This window comes from Gambusia affinis, linkage group LG17, assembly GCF_019740435.1.
Source record: "Gambusia affinis linkage group LG17, SWU_Gaff_1.0, whole genome shotgun sequence".
NCBI lineage: Eukaryota > Metazoa > Chordata > Actinopteri > Cyprinodontiformes > Poeciliidae > Gambusia > Gambusia affinis.
Window position 1 is genome coordinate 17,331,853 of NC_057884.1, and position 21,327 is coordinate 17,353,179.

At 37.9% G+C, this 21,327-nt stretch overlaps 1 protein-coding gene across 1 annotated transcript in view; it reads left to right on the forward strand.

Annotated features, from left to right (window-relative positions):
• Positions 1 to 21,327, forward strand: part of LOC122819546 (poly [ADP-ribose] polymerase tankyrase-1-like) — a 75,268-nt gene that overhangs the window by 11,103 nt on the left and 42,838 nt on the right. The window contains exon 5 of the mRNA XM_044096341.1: positions 19,406 to 19,442. Within this exon, the coding sequence (XP_043952276.1) occupies positions 19,406 to 19,442 (37 nt within the window). The remainder of the gene's footprint in view (positions 1 to 19,405; positions 19,443 to 21,327) is intronic.

Below are 21,327 nucleotides of genomic sequence, written 5' to 3' on the forward strand. Positions count from 1 at the left end.
ATCATCACCAACTTTTATTTAACCAGGATAAAAACTTCTTGAGATGAGAAATCTCTTTTACAAGAGTGTCCTGGTAAATATGTCCATCCATCCATCGATCCACTACAGCCCATTCATTCATTCATTCATTCATTCATTCATTCATTCATTCATTCATCCATCCATCCATCCAGTTACTTTGTGTTTTATTTGTTATCAAAAATGGTCTGTAAAAAAGCTGAGATTCTTAAAACTTTGGACTAGAAAGTGAACCTTATACTGGATAGTGCACACATAGACAGATTGTGTTCTGGTTTTTCTCTGTGTTATGCTGCTCCTTTGTCCTACTTTCTTGTTTGTTGTTTTCCCCTTCTGCCCATTTAGCATTCTGTCCGTAACTGTGGGGCTACAGGCAGTGTCACCTTTCCATTTTATCTATCATCCATAGACACAATCTTATTGTCATTCAGACTATACATCATACGGTGCACACCAGGAAGAAATATTGTTGCAGTGGCTCTGAAAGACAAAGAAAATATTCTATGTTGATAAATAATGAAAAATGTATACCAATTCTTATACATTAAAATGAAAAGTCAAACATTGCACCTTGCATTTGTGTGAAATATTCAACTGTTACAACTGTTTAGGAACACAGGAACATCTCCCACACTCTGCGTACCGTATGCACAATTTATTTCTCACACTTCCCATACCTTTAAGGTTCCTGTTCCCATTTTGAGCTGCTTTTGGCTCAAACAGCATTCATCAGTCTGCAGCTCAACAGAGCCACTGTCTATGGAGGAACTTTCTGTTTCCTACTTTCCCGGTCCCTCTCCAGTCTTTGCCTTGCAGCTTATTTTGTCATTTTGCAAACAGCATGAAAGCAGTTTGAGCCCAGAAGGAGTTGGCACCTCTCATTCATTGCACCGTTGGTATGTGGAGCAAGGATCATTATCATGACTACCCTCATCATCATAAGTGTGCAGCTTCAGCTAACATGATGCGACCTAAATGATTCGAGTAAACATTATATAAGTTCTGGTAAATAAGAATTTTCCTTGGAAATAAAACCCAACTTTTGCTGCAGGTAAATCCAAACAAAAATAGCAGCCTGTGTGCACAGGAATCGAGTCATGCATCTCAGTTGAATTCATTTTTATAAATTGGTTCCACAGAGAGCACCATGAACGTTGAAGTCTTTGGGTTTTCAAAGGGTGCAGCATCTCTGCTTTGTGGCTGCTACAATATGAATCTTAATACCCAATTAAATACATTAAACATACAAGAGTATCAAATTAAAGTTCCCTCTCGTTTGGTGTTTTATTTGGAAAGCTTTCATTTGGATGGAGCAAACAAAAAGCCTTGAGAATACAGTTTTAATTAAATTAATTTGATTATTACTTAATGAAATAAAAGCTCTCTCTACCTGGCTTTGCTTTAGAATTCAAGTACAAGTTTTAGTGTGATATGAAAAATCGGCCATGTCATTCTTTTCATTTACTCAGCAGGGAGCAGAAAGATGTATTTTGTAGATTATGAGAAAGAAACGGAAACTCTCAGTGATTGAGTGATTAGAATAATACATATAAATTTACACATTTATTCCCACTGCATTGTAGCTCACAAGCCATGCAATGATGCGCTTCTGCAGGAATACTCTTTGATCTACTTACTGGTAAATATTCAAGCAGAGATACATCAATCCATCAGCCAGAGATTTAAATTAGCCGATTTTAGTTTATCAGCTCTGATTAGTGACTGGGAGGCAAAATACTGGCTGACTCAAAGTTAAAACCGTCCAACATTTCTGGTCTAAAACACGTCAACTCGCCTCATGTAATTTGCTTTCAGATTTATAAAAAATGGATAAAGGACATACAGCCTCGATCAAAAAACCTGAAGTATAGTTCTTCGAAAAAACTAGCTTCATAGGCTATTTTTTAGCATCTCAATTGTATTTGAGTCAAGACTTTTAATGGTCCGTTCCAAAACTTACACTTTAGTTTGTCACTTAGAGATTTTTTTATAGGTATTTTCTTAATTAGTGAATTAAAAAAGTGGAGGTTATTACTTGTTTTAATATCGGTTAAGTATAGTTTAATAAATTACTCATAATTTATAAACCTCTTTATGGATTTACTCAGTTTAATTGTTAAAAGTTGGCAGAGTAGTAAAGACTGAAATATGCAAGAGGCCAAATACTTTTACACAGCACTCTAACTAAATTATCTTCATTTTGTTAGCTACACAAGTAAAAATACATTAAAATCCTGAAGTTCTAACAGAACTCATCAGCTCTTCTTCACGATGGCTCTTGACATTGACTTTATTGATTTTCGCAGCATCAGATCTGTTTTTGCACACACTTGCATCATCAGTCCCCATTGTTCTGCATCTGTGGTAAATGAGATGGACCTCTGAACACTTCAGAGATGAGCCAGACTGTGGCAGAACATGAGGGCCAATGATCCTGTGGAGAATTATTTATTTATGCTGGCAAGGTCTGGTGTTGGTGTCAGGATTATTAAATGTTACCACATCTGTAGCTAACTACACAGCTGTTGTCGAAGTGGATTTAACATGAGGGGAACTAAGTTGGTACAGAAAGTGTTGCCACATGTTATATGCTCAATGAAGTCAATATGAGTGTGCTTGTGGAATATGATGGCATGTGAAGTGGTAAAATATTAAGGAAACTTTAAGCAGAAACCTCTGCAAAACAATATTTTTGCTTCGACAAACACAATCTTCAACTAAGAAAGATGTAAGATGATGATATAAAGGGAGCCACTATAAGTAAGTTCATTCTTGTCCAAAGCAAGAACCCAGTGGTGATTTAATTATTGTGGATGTCCATGCTGATTCAGTTTATGTAGAAGCAACTATTGTAGCTACAACTGGGACAACAACTCATGGAGGCAATTAAAACGTATTAGTCATCTCTAGCATTTCTTACCCCCCAAACAATATTAACATTGGAATCTATAGGGACAAAAAAAAATCTATAATTCTGTTAGAAAGTTAGAAATAGCAATGAAAATGGTGGTTTCACCTTCATTTGGATCAATAAGCAATCCTATGCAGAGTGACTCAACTTCAGAGTGGATTAAAAATGCTGCAATAATGATCGAGGTGTCAGCACAACCAAAGTTGACCAACCTGGACTTTAATATTCTTAAAAAAAAAAAAAAAAAAACTACAGCAAAATTACTGGAGGAGTAAACGGAAAGCAGCACAGATTTACTGTTTATATAAACAAAACAAAAACAATTATCTTGATATCTTAAACATTTTGTTTTTTAACATCTGACAGCTAACACTTAACCATTGCAAACTAAACACTTTAGGCTTAGATTTAAGAGGTTCCATCCTTCCTATTTCTTCACTCAGTTCATCCATGCATTGTCTCTTGGGGGCTATTGCCTAACTCCAAGCAGTAAGTGAGGGAAGATGGAGTAAAACTAGGTTGTCTGTCAATGTAGGTTTAATGCAGAGACATGTGAGACAAGCAAGTGTTCACACAGATTCAGAGGGCAGGGACATTTAGGAATCTATAGGACAATGTAAACGGCACTCTAAAATGGCTAAACTGTCACTAAAGGAGATAGTTAGTACAGTGTTCGTAGTATGTCATTTAACAGAGAGCACACAAGACCACAGCATAAGATAAATTGGAGAAAAACAAAAAATGGGGCTGATCTGAACAACTGGGGTGAGTCCAGTACTGTGTGATGTCAGTCTTTGATTGTCCCATTGTACATGGTACAAATCACCAGGAAACACATCAACAAACAGGCCAGAGAGAGACTTGAAATCAACTATCATTTAGCCATCCATTGGTGGGACTGGATGTCCATTTTTGAGCTTGTATCTGTAATTGTAACCCTATTTTGGATCGGAGAAAATCTTTTGTACGTCATCAGAACTTGCCATTAGTGCCATTAATAAATAAACTGAAAATGTTGTTTTTGCAATGTTCAGGAAGATATTTTGAGCATAGCGTTTTGTATCTAAGGTTGCTCATTACATTGCTTAATGGACTAAAACAGGTGTGCGAATCTGGAAAAGTGTCCATTTATCCCAGCAAGCCTGAAATATTCTCTGATCCTGTAACTGAAATGTTTCTTATGAAAAATAACTAAATAAAATAATTCAAACATTTACTATTAGCTGTTTTCTGTTGTCGCAGATGATGATTGAAAAGTAGCTATCTTACTGTGTGTAAAGACAGCCAATTGTTGCTGCTTTTCTTTGACTTCAGTCAGGTAATGTCTTGAAAGTGCAACCTGTCTTTTTATTTGTATTGACAGGCACTAATTACATAAACTATCATCCTGCCACACTTTTTGCCATTTTGGTAGAATCCTACAGTTGTAATTACTGCAGTAAGTGGTGCGTTTAATGCGATGCATGGAGAGGTTGTTTTATTAATGGATAAAGGGTCACGGTTCCATACAAGCTGTTACATTTTTACCAAAGACATTTTGTTTTCAGAAAAACCCCCCAGATCAAATAGCATGTGTTTACTTGAAGGATAATTCTGCCTTGGTAAAGGTAAGGGCTCCGTTTTCTTTTTCTCCACTTAGAAGCTTTGCTCTATTCTCTATGCTCTGCTGCAGCACGGCTTTCTGGTTCTGTATGTAGCAATAAAAGCTCATATTGAGTCATAAATTAGCTATATTGCTCTGCCAAATCCAACAGGCTGCTCTCAGACATGATAAACTCAAATAGAAATGTGAAATAAAATGTGTAAGAAAATGGCTTCTCTAAAAGTGGCTCTACTTTATCACAATAATATCATAAAAGATTTTAGTTCAACGCATATGCAATTTTGCTCAGCTCTGCTTTTAAAACAGTTTGTTTATTTGTGGTGTTAAACCTCCCTATGTTTATACTTATCAGGTGATTAAACAGAACATGCAATAGTTTGCTGGCAAATTATTAAGCACCTCTGGAGCTAATTATGGATGTTTATCAGTTACTGGAGTGAATCTGCTTTGTTCGGCCTGATTTAAGGTGAGGCATGTTAAAGAAGCCTGAGCAAATTAGCATTCTGTGATCAAGCAACACAATTTTCAGCACAACCTCAAGGAGCTCCTGTCTGTGAAAAAGGTGAATGAGAATGTGACTCTAGAGGTGCTCATTTAATCAATTATGCACAGCAGATGATGGACTGCACAGTTACTATTGTAACAAATACTTTTCAAAGTTTAGGAACAGTGGATATGTAGGAACAAAAACCTACAAAGAAAACAAGCACTGGTTGGCTCTGAATACCAGTTAGGAAGACACGGTTAAGGCTACATAATATTACTGTAGAACATGTAACCTGTCTTGGGGTGCACAGATTGTTTTTTTCTGACTGAGCACAACCTTTAAATAGCCTGACTTGTGGAGGTGGTGATGATCAGTTTTACTTGCAAGTATTGACTGATTATTTAAATTCAACCCAACCCAACCCAACCCAAACCCGTAGACAATGTGACAAAGACCCGATCCAAATCCACTAATTAACTTTAATTGTATGTCCGAGCCTAAATAAACCCGGCATATTATAATTATGTTTTTACTGCTTTCGTTTTTAGGGCATAATTTGAGTAAGCAGTGTAACTTCTCCCATTTTTAGCTTTTGTTTAACATCTTCCGGCACCATTTTGTGGCATGTTGTAAACGCAGAGTGATTGATAGGAGCGCAGCACGGTGGAGCTGTGTGTGCTTTGTGCCAGTGTGCTGCACTTGTTACAGTCTAATGAACTTCTGTCCCTTTCTTTCCTCAACTGAGTAAGCTGCCAACTCCTTTATTCAATTCAATTCAATAGTAAGTAGATTACCACAACTTTGTATTGTATATTATTGTTTGATTTTCTCTGTGCTGGATGTATTGCAGACTTATTAAAAGCTTCACAGAGCCCAAGCCAGGGGTGGGCAATTAATTTCTTCAGGGGGCCGCATGAAAAATCTGAAATATGTTGGAGGGCCGATCCAGCAATGACTCAAATTTAATCTTGACTCATTATTCATTTTCTCATACCTCTTGTTGTAATAAAATATTTAAATCATATTCTTTTGTTAAGAAGAATATTCAGTAAATATTAATGAAAATTAATTTGTGGTTTGGCTGAAGTAAGAATTAATACTATCAAATTAATAGTTTAAAAAAATATCACATGTGAATTTATTTTTAACTTTTTAATCTCTCCACAATTGAAATGGTGTGTGTTATATTAATCAACTGATCAACTGCATATATGAGCAATAAATGGTTTTAAGTGTTGGAAAAAGCCTGACGAACCTGCAGAGCTGCAACTTGAAGGACTAACACAAAAGTACCTCCAATCAGATGCAAATGAATGGGAAAACAAGTACCACAAAGTACTTTAAATATAGCAGAAACTTAAAGAGGTACACACACAAAACTAATATCACTTTAGGTAACATTAAAATAACTCATTACAAAATGTAATTACAAAATGAAACTGTAATGACTTGAAAACTTGTAAGAACCAAAACTGAAATACTACAAGGAATAGACAGCTTCAAGTATCTTTGTCCTGGATTCTCTTAAATAAACCAACTTTTTTTCCTGTGAGATTTGGACACCCATCTGTTGTCACGCCCACCAGTTTGTCCCAGTTCAGACCCAAGCTTTCCAGACACGCATTTACCTCTACTAAGAGCTCACTCCCTGTTGTTGTCCCTTTCATTGACCGCATGCCTGCCAGCTCCTCCGTGATGCTGAATTCTGCATTGATCCCGCGCGAAGATGAGCAGCTGGGCAGTGTCCCGTATGTCACAGCTCTCATCCAAAGCCAGGGAAAAATACCGGTACTCAAAATCATTCACGCTGTCTTTCAGTTGCAGCACCAGGTTCGTCGCGATGTCCTCAATCCTTCTCGTTACGTTTGCGGCGGGAGAGGGAGATGTTCTCAAAAGCGTCTTTTTTTCTCAGGACATATTAGCACTGCTTAATATACTCTCCGTCAGAGAAAGGTTTGCTCTTCCTAGCAATCTTGTGGGATATGACAAAACTTGCCTTGACTGCAGCTCCTCTAGATGCCAGGCGTTTTGTAAAAAGTGTTTGTTGAGCTTGCAACTTGGCTACGAGTACAGACGACTCAGTGACGCGCTCTTTCTCTGAAAAGTTCTTGCATCTCTTGTGTTTGGTCACGTAGTGACGGTGGATATTATATTCCTTTAACGCAGCCACCTGCGCACCACAAACTAAACACACGGCCTTGCCTTTGACTTCAATAAAGAAATATTTCGCTGTCCATGCCTTGTTAAAAATGCAGAATTCGGAATCAACTTTTCTTTTTTTACCGTGAGATGACATTTTGTGGGGATCGTGTATTCGGCTGCTAGCATCACCTGTTGCTGTGCATTAGCATTTACGTACGTGCATTCATAAACGGTGCGTCAAGCCCTTTCAAAATAAAAGACAGCTGTGTCGCATGCACACGAAAATACGGTGTTTTGTTTTGACTGGGGGGACGCGGGCCGGACAGGCATGCCCAACGGGCCATATCTGGCCCGCGGGCCTTAAAATGCCCAGGTCTGGCCCAAGCCCTACCTGACCCGACCATCAAGCAAATAATTTTGGTCCGGTCCTGCCGGAATTATGGGTCATGCTCTGGCTCGACCCATAAATCTAAACTCTTAACACCTGATCCCAACCATCCAACATTTAATAAATCAATGCAGATTTATCGATGTACCCCTGAACTTTACATTTAATTTTAATGCAGCATTGTTTTTTCTTTTTTTTCTTTTTGCTGTATATAACATTTCATGATATATAAAATCTTAACTTTTAGACACAAATCCTATTCAGGATATTATTTGAATTTCTCAATATTGGTTAAATTTGTATTAACCAGACACCTTTATGTTCAGATAAACAGGCTGTTTTATGGTGTAGAAATTTTTACACATATGTTTCTATAGCCAGGCTGTTTTGACATTTCCTCTTAGATATTTTTTTTGGAGTGTTTATGTATTAACACTAACCTTTTATTTGCCATCTCTAGTATGATAGGGAACATGGAGCTGTTACACAATCAGTATATTTTTAAACCGTGCATTTCTTAACCCCCCACATCTCTACTAAACTGCTTTCAGCTAATTACATAAACTGTGTTTTGACTGAGTCATGTTTGTTTGAATCATAGCTTTGATTTACCTGATTCCTATCATGAAAAAAAAAATCTCTTTTAATCTCAGCTGCCTTAGAGCTTAAAAACAGACACATCCATTACTTTTCTGCATCTATTCACTGAACTGAAAATCACTGAACTGGTGTGTAACTGAATTGCTTTCATGCAAGGTCAAAGCTTTGATTTGAAGTTCTTTTTACAACTCAGAGGACAAGGTCACTTTTTTATTCTCCAGTTCTCGCAGGTAAATGGGGAATTATTAGTGATAAAATCATAACATCCATATTTTTGTCATTGTAATCATAAATGGTGAGTAATTAGTTCTACATGTTCAGCAAAGTTTATAGAACGGGTTTGGTAAGATTCTATGATAATTTGTAATTAGCTGGTAAAATCTAGAATAATGTTCCTCAAAGGGGATTGGGCTGTAATCAGTTTTGGTATCAAGTATTTATGAGGTAATGGAAAGCACACTACTCACTGAAGGTAAGGAGCCTTCAGTAGAAACTAAGTTCAGTGATACTGAATGGTGAACAGGTCCTAATGGCTGCACATGAAGTTGTTCTATTTATTTCCAAATGCAAACTTTGTCATAAGTTCTTTATATTGAAAGAGACTCATCTTTTTCATATTAACCTACTTTACAAAAATATATAAAGGAAAATTGGTTTACATTCTCCTCTCTAGGATATACAGAGAACTAGATTCTATTTCTCATACTGCTAGGTCAGTGGTTTGTTCCAACATGTTTCTTTGTCTTATCACTTTTCTGTTAATGTGAAAATGACTTGACTCAGTTGTTTGGTTAATTAAAAATAATTTCTAAGTACTGACTGGTGCTAATATTCGGTTATGCCTGCAGCTTGGGTTCATTCCAAGTGCAACAGCTAGCTAAGGCACTTGTACACTAACAGCCTGAAAAATCACTTTAGCAAACTGTGGATAAGTAATTGGGGAAAAAAACAACAAAGTAATGATGTGAGAAGTCTCAGGGGAGCCAATGTTGGATCACTGCAGGAACTTTCCTTTACATCAGTCTGCTCTGTCGCTGCCGATTGATCTTTTTCTGTCCAGAAAGCAGTGATTAGGACACTTTCATCAAGTTGCGTCTGCCCTTGAACACTCCCCCTTGGATCCAATGGTCTCTCAGACACACTTTTTTTCCTCCTCATCAGCTAATGTGGTGTTTAATGAGCTTGCGACTACAGCACACGTCCCCCTTCGCTCTTCATCTTTTCATCAGCCACAGTCTCTGGTCTCACTCTCTTTGACACGTTGTCCATAGTTTTTTATTTTCTCCCCCGCTGCTGTTTCTGATTACTTTCACTTATTCCATTTCAGCACTTGAAATATTACACTTGGCCCCATCCTCTGCCAATCTGACAGGAGCACATGACTCGAAACCCTTTCAGTTGAACTGTTGGGTAATCTTCAGCCAACCACCCACACGCTAAAGTGAAGATTACACTGCCAAACATCACTGCCAAAATTTTCTAAATCCAGTATGAGGATAGGTGTTTATCAAGCATATTCAGCCAAATTAAGTGATTTTTTTACTGCGAGGAAAAAAAACCCCTGCTGAGCTCATTACATCCATCTGTCACTCGTTGGGTTAATAATGTTGCTAAGCTCTTGGTGTTTTACTGCTCAATTGTAGAAAGTGGATTCTATTAAACTTCTAAAGACCAATAAGTAACCTAACATCGTTTGTTATTCACAAGAACCATCTAGAAGCCGACTGAATCTCTATGGCTTCAAAATCTTAACACTGTTCCATTTTTAACGAGCTATAACAAGCAAAAAGCGTGAAAAACAAATGCAATGTGAGGATGTTTATATTCACACCTTCATGCTTCTCTATTTGCATTGCTATAATTACCAATAAACTCTCTCAACTTAAAATAATGCAACTAAATATGGGTGGTGCATTATTCATTGTCAGCGAATAACTTGTGTCTTGTGGGCTGTTTTTTATTTTTATGAGACATATATTTAGTTTGAAAGGCTGGTCTACATATCTGAATGGCGAAACAAAAACAGAAGGAATGTAGCATCTACATTTAGTATGTTTAGATTTTTGAAAAAATGTAAACATCTTATCTTCCACCAGTAGTTTTTAATGACTTTTAGTGTCAGTCTTATTTTCTACTCTTGTTTTTGTAGTTGGCATCATGTAACATTAGGAAATTTGTGTCCCATTTAGTTTCCTGTTAGAGAAGAAACCCTACAATCCTAATTGAGGGTTCCTAGAAAGTCTTAACCACTTCTGAATTGTTCCACTTAAAGTAAAAATATTGAAGTTTGAAAGGTTTTAATGTAGGAGACAAAAATAACAATTAATTTTCATTTGTGTGAACTGTGAGTGTTCAGATTTTTGGAGTGAACGAAATGCTGGAATGAATATTCATTCAGAAGAGAAATTAGACCAAAAAGAGCGACAGTCCATTAGCTCCTCTTAATTACCTCCATTGCTATTCAAAGATCAGCTGCTTCTTCGCCTTGAATATCAATTCGCTTCTCTAGGCCAACACACACACTCAGACATATACAGAAGTATTTCTCCTTTATCCACAGTTTTTCATACTTATACCAGACCCACAACTCAAGTTAAACGTTTTGCTCCAGTTGCCATAAAATGTAAATTTACTTAAAGTGGCAGTAACACAATAAATGAAAAAAAGGTCAATTTGAAAAACTCTTAATTGAGAGATCCACCAATCAAACTTTTATGGTAGATTTCCAATTGCCAATTTTTAACCTGGACTATTATGGCATGAGTATTTGGTCATCAAGCAGAGCTGATCCAGCTGAACTTCATTTGGTTGCATCAGTGCAACCTAGATGTCATATTTTTCAATTGACAGATCTGCAGCCGTTTTGTAGTTCTTAAGTACCCTTCTTATAATTGTCTGACCAATTTAAGTTTCTCTGTAGCTGATATTTATACCTTATATATTTACAAACCAAATTGACTCTTGTATCCATCCTCTATCATTCTATTGTTTTATTGACTTAGGTTTTTTTGTTTATTGTGAATTGGGTAGCTAACTGATTAAGCAATGTGTTTGTATTTTTATGAGTGCTGTGGAAACAACTGGAGTGTTCATTGAGTGAAAACACTGTAATCTGGATGACAAGAAAGAGAGACGTCGTATTTTGAGCTACAGCTGCTCATTCAAGCTGAAAGAATCACAGCGACTGTCACATCAGAGGTGGCATATCTCTCGATGTCCGTTCTAAATTGGTATTGACAAAGCAGGACTTCAGCTTTTTGCTCTACAAATTGATCTAAGGGAATAGACTTCAGAAGAGGACGACTTTCTCTCTCTTTGATGCAAAGCTTTAGACAGATGTAGAGGGTTGTAGGGTTGCTCAGTATCTGTCAGAAACTGCAAGACAACATCAATGTGACATTTTATATAACTGGTTTCTACAGACCTGTGAAGGTCCAGGATTCACTTGGGAATAATATGTCAAAAAGTGTGACACAGTGTTTTCCAATATTGCAGCCTTTCTTCAAGGTTCCACATACTGAAGCAGCCTGGAACGAGCAAACAAATCAGAATTGTTTTCATTTTTTGTTATTCCACCTGCTTACTTGATTCCTCTACAACCTTAACACTTTAATAATGCTATTCTCACATACCACAAAATGGTACCTAAAACCTAAACAAATTTGTTCAACTGTGTGAAAAGGTAGGATGCAGTGCATGCATTTGTTTTTGTTTCTTAAGTCACCAGGTAGTGACACAATCCTGACCCAAACACAAAGTGAGCATAATGTGCTAATTTGTTAGAAAAAATATGTATTTTTTGCCACTGATGTATTTTTTTTTTAAACAATTTTTACAAACTCAAAACTGTTGTCACTAGCATAGTTCAGGATCAGCTACAACCATTTATTTGTTTTGTTTTACCACTAATGTGCCACTGCCAATTGTTGTGCTATATGAATTTACATCATTAGTGTAAAAGGGAAAGTAAACAGAATTATTAACATTCAGTAAATAGCACATGTAATGAACAAATGCAGCGTTTTTATATGTGAACTCTCGCAGAATATTTCTATGCAGAACTAAGTGCAAAATGCAGCGTTCTGTTTCTCAACTTTAAAATGCGACACAAAACCAAAGATGACCCCCAGCTGTCACTGAACTCTGCTACATAAGTTTCTCATGCGACCATTAAGATTAAATCTTCAAAACCTCTTTTGAAACTTCATCTGAATGACAAAAATCCGAAAATAAACAACCTTAATCGAGCTTTTTAGTTCCTCAAGAATTTACCATCACATGACCACGGTTATCTTTTCAGCTTCTGGAGAAAGTTCCAGATGACAGAAACACAGAAAGGTTGTCTTGATGGAGCTGCTAGCTGGCATAAAATGGACAAGAAAAATGTGTCCTCTGAGTATTTAATGGTTCTCAGACATTTTTATATTGTATCCCTGTCATCTTGTCACAGCTGGAACATCTACTAATCTAATTTTTTTTTCTCCTGCTAGACAGATTTTTTCTTGTCCCTTGGAATCAATTAGAGTTTGTGTCCACCCTGTGCTGCCTCTTACACCAACAGAGCTCTAGAGAAGCTCCTGGTATGGTGTGACTGGAACAAAAAGGGAAAACAAATATAACTTATTCGAAGCTGCGCTCCTGTCTCTCCATGCAGGTTTAGTGCTTCTGCGGCACCAAGATTGCGAGGATCCGACATGAGCAAACACTTCTCTGTTGTAAATAACGTGAAAAAGAAATTGACGCTGTGCGGAGAGGTCCATAGTGGGCAGACAGATTTAACTCAGAGGAAAATTGGGCTGCACTCTTTAACGAACGCAGGCGGAAAATGATCAGATACTGTAGTTAGAGGTGCCATGGGCGTCTGTGAGATGGAGAGAACGCCATTGAAAAGAAAGAACCTTTATTGACGTCAAAAGGGGGAACAAAACAGTGTCAGGGAAGATGAAGATGCCTTCTGGTCTGGCTGACAGATAAAGAGATGAATTGATGCGACTTCCAGTGAATGTGAAGAAACCGGAAGAAAAGGGATGGTTGACGGGAGCATATGGAAATCATGCACACAAAGAGCCGCTGTGAAAACTCCCTCCTGCTAATGCACAGATTAGTCTCACACCTTTAAGTGTGTATGACAGAGAGAAAGTGAATTTGTGTTGCTTTCAGCTCCTTATCTGAGACAAACCCATTGATTACCACGAGGACTGCTGTTCGATTGGTCCCCTGTGATGAATGAACCCCTGTCTTAGTTCCCCTGAGATGCTCTGTCTCTTTCACAAACCCAGACAGATTTTTCTTTCACTATCTTAAAAGGAACAAAAAAAGGGATGGCCTAGTGAAAAGAGGCAAAACAAAAATAATATGTATTTTTTTATTATGTGTGCGATGTGTTTTCAGAGTTCACTCACCCCATTTTGGCTCTCTTCCTGCAACTGAAATTGGCTAGTTTTCCACATCGCTACACAGCTCCACAACTCAAAATGAATGATGGTCAGCTGCTGTGCAAGAGTAGACTGACAATAAAATGAATTAGAATAAAAATTCAGTGAATCTACATGAAAATGAAGACAGGGACTTGAGTGTGTGGGTATAAAAGACATATCCATATGCATCACTCATCTTCTTTCAAGATTCTGCAGGTTTGAAATTGATTCTCAATATAATTTGAGTGGGATACATTTGGAAATATTGAATTATCATAAAATTTGGAGACTAGAAAGAGAACTATGTAAACATGCCATAAATCTTTTTAATGGTTCGATTGTGATTTTATGGAGTCTCATTGTGTTGAGCTGTCCGGTGTGGTTGGAAAGCTGCCATGAATCAAATGTAGGAAATCGGTTGCTTGACTGTTCGTTTACGTGAATCAGTCAGGACTGCTACGCTATGGTCTACTCTTATACAAGGTCATCTGTCCAAAAAGGAAAAAAACAAAACATAGCATAGTTGTTTTTAGTTATTTTTATGCAAAAGAAGAGATTATGCTTTTGTGGTACACAAAATGTATTTGTAGCCTTACTTCTCATTGAGTGGTTAATTTATCCTGAAAGTAGTATAATTAAAAGGAAATGTCTAATGTTCATCTGCTTCCCTTTAGGCAAGGTTATTTTTATTTTGCTGCACATTTCAGCAACGGGTAATTCAAAGTGCTTTACATGATTAAAAAGAAAAAAAAGTGAATGCTGCTTCTCTGTGTTTGGGTGTTTTATAGGGGTTAGCACTCGCTCTTGTCTGGGATTGTAAAGTTTTACATTTTGCCTGCTCTGGCAGATGGCACTGGCTGAGGTGATAAAACAAATCGGTGGTTTTGTATGACCTCGTCGGAACTTGTGCTCAACTTAATTTGCAGGGCACACTAAATAGCCAAAATACCTCCACATGACTGAACTGTTCTGGCCCTTCTTCTTGACAGTGAATAACGTGTAATTCACTGTCTTCTTTGTTTTCTTTTCCTTTGGGATACACGTTTTTCAGTCCTGTAAAACCATTTACCTGTAGCTGCACAGACATTAGCCATTGGCACATTTGACTGCTAATGTCCTGTAACTTTACGTGGCTCTGTTCCAGAGATTCTTCTCCAGAACAACACCTTTGGTTGGCTTTGAACATACCTTCACCTGCTGTGCTATGTTAAAGTTGACATTTATCAAGTCCACTATTTCCCAAAAAAACACATTTTCAACTAAATGTAGGCATTTCCAAGTATGCATGTTATATTTCAGATAGTTCGACCTGCTTTTAAATTTCTCTACCTCACTTTAAAATCAAACTAAGCATTTTGTTGCAAAGATTTTAAAACAACCAGCTGCACATAATACCAGAGAGAGACCAAGAAATGTTTGATGGTTCTTTACTAAAGCTTCCACAGACGTATTGAGTCCTTGAAATGTTTATTCAGGAATAAAAAAATGGGGAAACCCAGCAAATGTACTGTGGTTAACCTCTGGATGCACTGAACAAAAGGTTCCTCTAAGGAGATTTAGCTGCTGAACTTGGATAAATCCCACAACGTGGTTTTTAGTAGCGGCCAGCATCTACATTCAAATGAGAAGGTGGAGGTGGTGACCAGAAAACACATTATTAATCCAGAGCAGCTCTCCTTGGTGCACTTTTGTGAAGCAATTAATCACATGATGTAAGAGGTGAGTGCTGAAACAACAGTCTTTCACAAATTTCAATCCACCTCCCATTTATTCACCCTCCCTCCTTCTCTTTGAAGGGTCTCCTTGCACACAGATCCACTTACAGCGTCAGCTCTTGTGACCTTGCTGCAGCTCCAAGTACATCGGTCATCTCCTGACTCAGAGCCGGTCGTTGTGTAACAGCAGATAAACCTCTTGTAGAATAAGTGATGTGTGATTTTGAAACACACACACACACACTAACCCACGGAAGCAGACAGCTGGGCTGTGAGGTTACTTGTTTCTCAGCAAGCATCATCTGCTCTGGTGGAACTGCTTAATGCACACACTGTATACTAGGCCCTTATTGCCTGTAAAATAATGAAAAATAAAATCTCACCTTTGCAGATTCACATACGGAAATGCACAATCGGGCCCTTCGTTACACAAGAACTGGGATTTAAATTATGGTTGCTGATGTCTACAGGAAGTTACACACACACACACACACACACGGCCACACACAGTATCATCATTCAGAGGGCTGCTGGCCTGTCCTGAGCTATAACATGTCCTTGTGTCTTTTGTTTGGGGTCAGCCTCATGCACACACTTTACCTCTCTGGAACATGTTCCTACATACCCCCTAAAATTCAGCTTTACACGATGTGGATCACCAAACACTTTCATATGATTTACTTCTCAGTGTAGCACACGTAGAATTGAAATCAATATCCTTAAATTAGCATGCGGTTTATGACTTGTGACTCAGAGACTCGTATCACACAATCTGGTTTTAAAGAAGCAAGAGCCTAACATCGTTCTCTGCTTCTTTTTTTTTTTTACCCTTGTCATGAAACATGTTTAATTTGTCCTTTTAACTTGCATCCATGTTAACATTGAGAGAGTCTCACCAGCTTTGAATAATATACATTTTCTCCCTTTTTGGCTTTACTCAAAGATTAATTAATAAGCAAATCAGAAAGGGGGGATGACTTGATGGTACAGTCTTGTTTTCAGTTATAAACTCGCTCTACTCTTCATCCATGTTTAGTGGGGAAGGACTAAAGTGCATCTGTCCCAGCATTACACTTGAATACGCAGAGTGGAAATCGTTTTGACTTGGCTGCAAAAACTAAAGTCCATGGGTTTTATCAGTTTCTAGAACTGTCTAACATTTATTGTTAAAACTTTCATTTATGGTAAAATAACTTCTTTGAGTATCTCTAAAAAATACGAACACTTTCTTCTAATCGGAATGCAGAACATAATTTCTTGAGACTCGAGTTGGTGTAATTGATTTTTTTCTTTTTAATGAATGTTTTTGAAGGCATTTTTGTAGGCAACCAGGAGAGAAACCAATACATGAACTTAAGAAAATATTTACTCAGGTGACAAATAAATAGAGAATTGCAATTATTGTAAGAACAAAACATCTGTTTTTCCAACAAGATTTTTTTCCCTGCTGGCCACATAATATAACATAATGCAGATTTTTATTGGATTTTCTATTTTTTTGTATTTTCTCTGAATTTGCAAGCCTTGGAGTTGGATTCCAAGGCTGTAGTTTTATTTAGAATGCAATTTGATTGGTAATAAAATTGTGGCGATGAATATACAATTATGTAGAAAAGTTAAATCCAATCGTTTTGTCAGTGAAAAAACATCACTGACAGTGAGATGGAGAATGATTTGCATAACAAATGTAATCCAACTTGAAGCAAAGGCTGTCGGTTTACTTATGGGAAATAGAACCTCTCAGCTTAAAAATGGCTTAGAAGTCAAATTTAGTGTCTTGACCTTTTTCTTGTTCTGCCTGTTCCTACCCCCCCTCTCTCTCTCTTTCCCACTTTCCTCTGTCTCTCCCTGTTCAGCTCCAGCTTCTGTTACACCAATTATACTGTGTCAAATCCATGCATGTCAGCTTCCAGATCCCTAATCATCCCTTCTCTCTTTCATCTGTAATCCTTTGTTCCATCCTCCTACCCCACTTTTTCCCCTTTCTGGTAACCTCTCCTCTCTTCTTCAGTCGTCACACATCTCCACCCCTCCGTCTGCTTCACGTTCTAAACCCATCCTCTCCATTCTCCTTTCATTTAGCTCCAGCATACCATATCACCTTGTCCTCACCCTTCGAGTTTTTGATTCCATTTCTAATTTCTGTTTTATGGCTCTTCCTGAGACTTAAGCAGCTCTGGATTTAGAATTGCTCTCTTGTTAATTTTTCAGTAGAAGTAGCAGTGGTAGTTTTAATAGGTGTGTTTTTACTCTCTGGAGTACATGAGACCTAATATGATCAGAATTAGTCATTTTCTTTGCAGCATTAGTATTCTGCCATGGTTAATAAGTTGCATCATAGCTAAATATTTGAATTAAAAAAACAAAAACAAACTGGTGCTATATATTTTTAGTTTCTTTTACCACAAAACAGTAGATGTGCACAGAAATAGCAACTACATTTCAGAAGAATATATGGTAACAGCTGGTATTTATTGTGTTAACGGGGGCATCAGTGGCTCGGGTGACGGAGCAGGCGGCTGCTGCCTCGAAGATTTCCGGTTTTAATCTGAGTTTTCCTGGGGAAAATCAAAGCGGGTGGCATCAAGAAGGGCATCCTGTGTAACATCTGCCAAGTCTGTGTGCATGCAGCTGCAGGTTCGGGGGGGGAGGGGATCCTTAAAGCAACAACATTTATTTTGAGAGCAATAAAAACTTTAAAAACTATTTGCAGTCTTTTTTTTTAGTAATGACCTGGTTGTAGTTTCATTTTACTGCAGTCACTGCCTGACGGGCAAAAAAAATAAAAATCCACCAGATACATTAAATATTGCATTTTTATCATCGAATAACTCCAAATATTCTCCATTTAAGTATATTTTTAAAGACATTCATGCTTATTATTGCATTATGAAACGAAAAAGGAAAAATATTTTTTAAATCCCAACATTACATTGCTTTCATGATTTGCAAATATCTTACTCTGCAGTTTGTCATCATTATTAATGCAAAGTTTTAATAACGATTAGAAAAAGTCAAGATAACGGAAAATTTGTCCACCCCGATAGAATAAAACAGTCCGTAATGTCTTTAGTCGTAGTACTGAATAGATTTCAAAATGATGGGCAGAAAACTGTGGAAATGTGTCACAATTAAACAAATCAGCGTGTAAATAGTTAATAGTTAGTTTAGCAACTAATGAATTTTTAATAGTGATCTTTACCTCGCCCATACCTTGACAGAAGTTGACAAGAAAGCAATTTGACCATGGTGCTACAGAAAATTTCTTTCTTTTCTATTTTAGCAAGTTTTGAAAGAAATAGTTCAATCAATGTTATTTTGTTTAACTTGCCTTTTTAAACAAGCAGTTCCTAACTAATGAAAAGAATACAATTTGACAAAAGGAGGTTTTTCCTTTTTATTCTATTGAATTAATAATAATAGTAAAAAAAAAAATCTTCCATTTTCCGTCCGATTGTTATTGTTTTCATAAATGGATGAATAAAAAAGATAATTTGTGGATAAGGTTAGTGTCCCTGGCAGGAGAGACACATATGGGAAGGTGTAAATGTTGTGACTGTAGCAGCAGGGAGGCAGGAGATAGAAAGGGAGTCAGGGCGAGAGAGATAAGGGGGAGGGGTTTGTTTATTTCCCTTCTTTAAAAAAATGATAACTGCGCCCCCAGAGTCCACTGGAGAGAAACCCCCCCCCCCCAAAAAAAAACAAAGGTAGTCGGATGTAGGGAGACAGATGACTGAGAGCGGGGGACACAATGGGACGCAGCATGAGCAGCGGCCGAGACTCCCCACAGCGACGCGTTAAAGACGGGAGGGACGGACGGACATACGGACTCACGGAGGCAGCGCGCGTGCCGGTCCGCTTCTCGTCGCTCAAACAATGAACGTGCTGTGGTCGCTGCCGGCAACACATCGTAGCCAGAGGGGTGCGCACTGAGTGAGAATGGCAGAGACGGAGAACCAGAGTGGGGGGGTTAAATAGAAATGGGAAAGATGGTGTCTTCCCCCCATAGATAGCATGTGCTTTTGTTCATGGTTGTTCTGTTTGCTCAATCATGTGTGTGTCAGTGTGGCTGATGTGCATTACCGGGAAACTGTCTGACACCATGATCTTCTGTAACCATTTAGGTGAATACAAGAAGGATGAGCTGCTGGAGGCGGCAAGGTGAGTACCAGACTCTGCATGCTCTTTGTTTTCATTTCTCTCCTCTCTTATCCTCCTTTCAAGCCTTTTAATGCATTTTAAAAAAAAAAATACTTTATTGCATCTTTGTTTTCTCCTCCTTTTTAAATCATGCTAATATTTTTCTTTTGCTCGGTTTTTGTTCTTTTTTTATCCATTAATCTTCCAACCTTGTTTTTATTCTAATCTTCATCCCTCTTTAATCCATCTTGTCCTTTTTTTCTTGTTTGATAATATTTTTTCTCCAGCTCAGTGCAGGCACACACACACTTACACACACTCAGCTCCCACACCAGTTCTGTATTTTCAGATTCAGAGAGCCCGGTGCTTGTGGGCCAGCGACACTTGTTCATTTTCGAGGCGTGTTATGGTTGCAGGCAGTTCATGTGGGCTGTGTGTGTGTGTGTGTGTTTTTTTTTTTTTTTCCGTTTTTGCCAGGCTCTCCCATTTGGAAGTGAAGTAGCTCTCGATTTGGGATTGTGTGTGGGTGGTGGAGAGCTTGATGCCTCAACAGAACCCTCCTCACCCTCCTTTCCCTCCATCTCTTCAAGCTCAACACACACGCACACATATAAGGAAGCAGCTGGTTTAGAATGGACGTACCCCAGTGTATTGGGGGTCAGAGGGCTGTTTATGTGTAAATCCAGACATGGGCTCAGCTCGTCTCCCAGCTGAGCCCATGACTGCCTTATCACCCTGTCATTATGAGGAACTTCCTCCTTTATTTTAGGGTCATACTCAGTCAGTTCACTCCCACGTTTGGCCTACAGAATGTAGATGTTTGTCTAGTTTATTTATATATCTATTTATGGCCCAGATAGGGCTTCTGTTTGTGTTTGTGCAAAGTTATGCATGGCATGGGAGGAGCCCTGTGGCCCCACGCACTGCTAGGAGGAAAAATGTTGCATGGATTAGAAAGCAGATGCCGGGTTTCTATGCAGTCTGAAAGAGTATGGAATTTGATTTCAGCATTTAAAAAAGAATACACTTTTCTGATTTTATTCTTTTTTTATTAAAATACCAAATCCTCTCTTCTTTGTGTTCATCTTTTCTTCCTTCTTTTTTCCCTTCATCTTCCCCCATCCCTTTTTCTAGTGTCCTACCTTATTCCTTTTGTTGTATCTTGCCTTTTTGTTCCATTGTGTCTTCAATTCATTCCTTCCTTATCTTCCTTTCTTTCTTCCTTCCTTCTTTTTTATTTTTCCCCCATCCCTCTTTCTTGTGTCATGTCTTATTTCCTTCCTTGCATCCTTTCTTCCTTTTGTTGTTCCTTTTTGTTCCATTGTATCTTCAGTTTGTATTCCTTTCTTCCTGTTTTCCATCCATTTTTCCCGTTTCCTCTATCATTATTCCCTCCTTGTATATTTTTCCCTCCTTTGCTTGTGCCTTTATTTTTTTCTTTTCGTACCTTCAGTTTGTGCTCCTTCCTCCTTCATCTTCCCTACCTTCTCTGCCTACCTACTTTATCTCTCTGATACTGAAACAAGCTTTTTTCTTCCTTCAGTTCCAGCTTCCAAACCAAATATGTTGCAATTTGTTGGACATGTTAGAACATATTCTTGGCGTATTCACTGATCGGGAAATTATTTGAATTTTGAGTTTTCAAGCAACTTGTCACCTGTCAGGACTGGTCAAGTTAAACATTTCTGTCGCCAGCGAATTTCTTGATGCATTTTTAGCTAAAATAAGTTAGACTGTAGTATAGTATGTAGTAAAGGAAGACAGAAAAATGGCATTCGTATGGCACAAAAGATTTTTCTACAGCATTAGATTTAAATATCAAAAGGATTAGTTGATATTTTCAAGTTTGCGTAACATTATTAATTTCAGCTTCATAATCACATCTAGGTGTAAAGGAAAAGCCTGC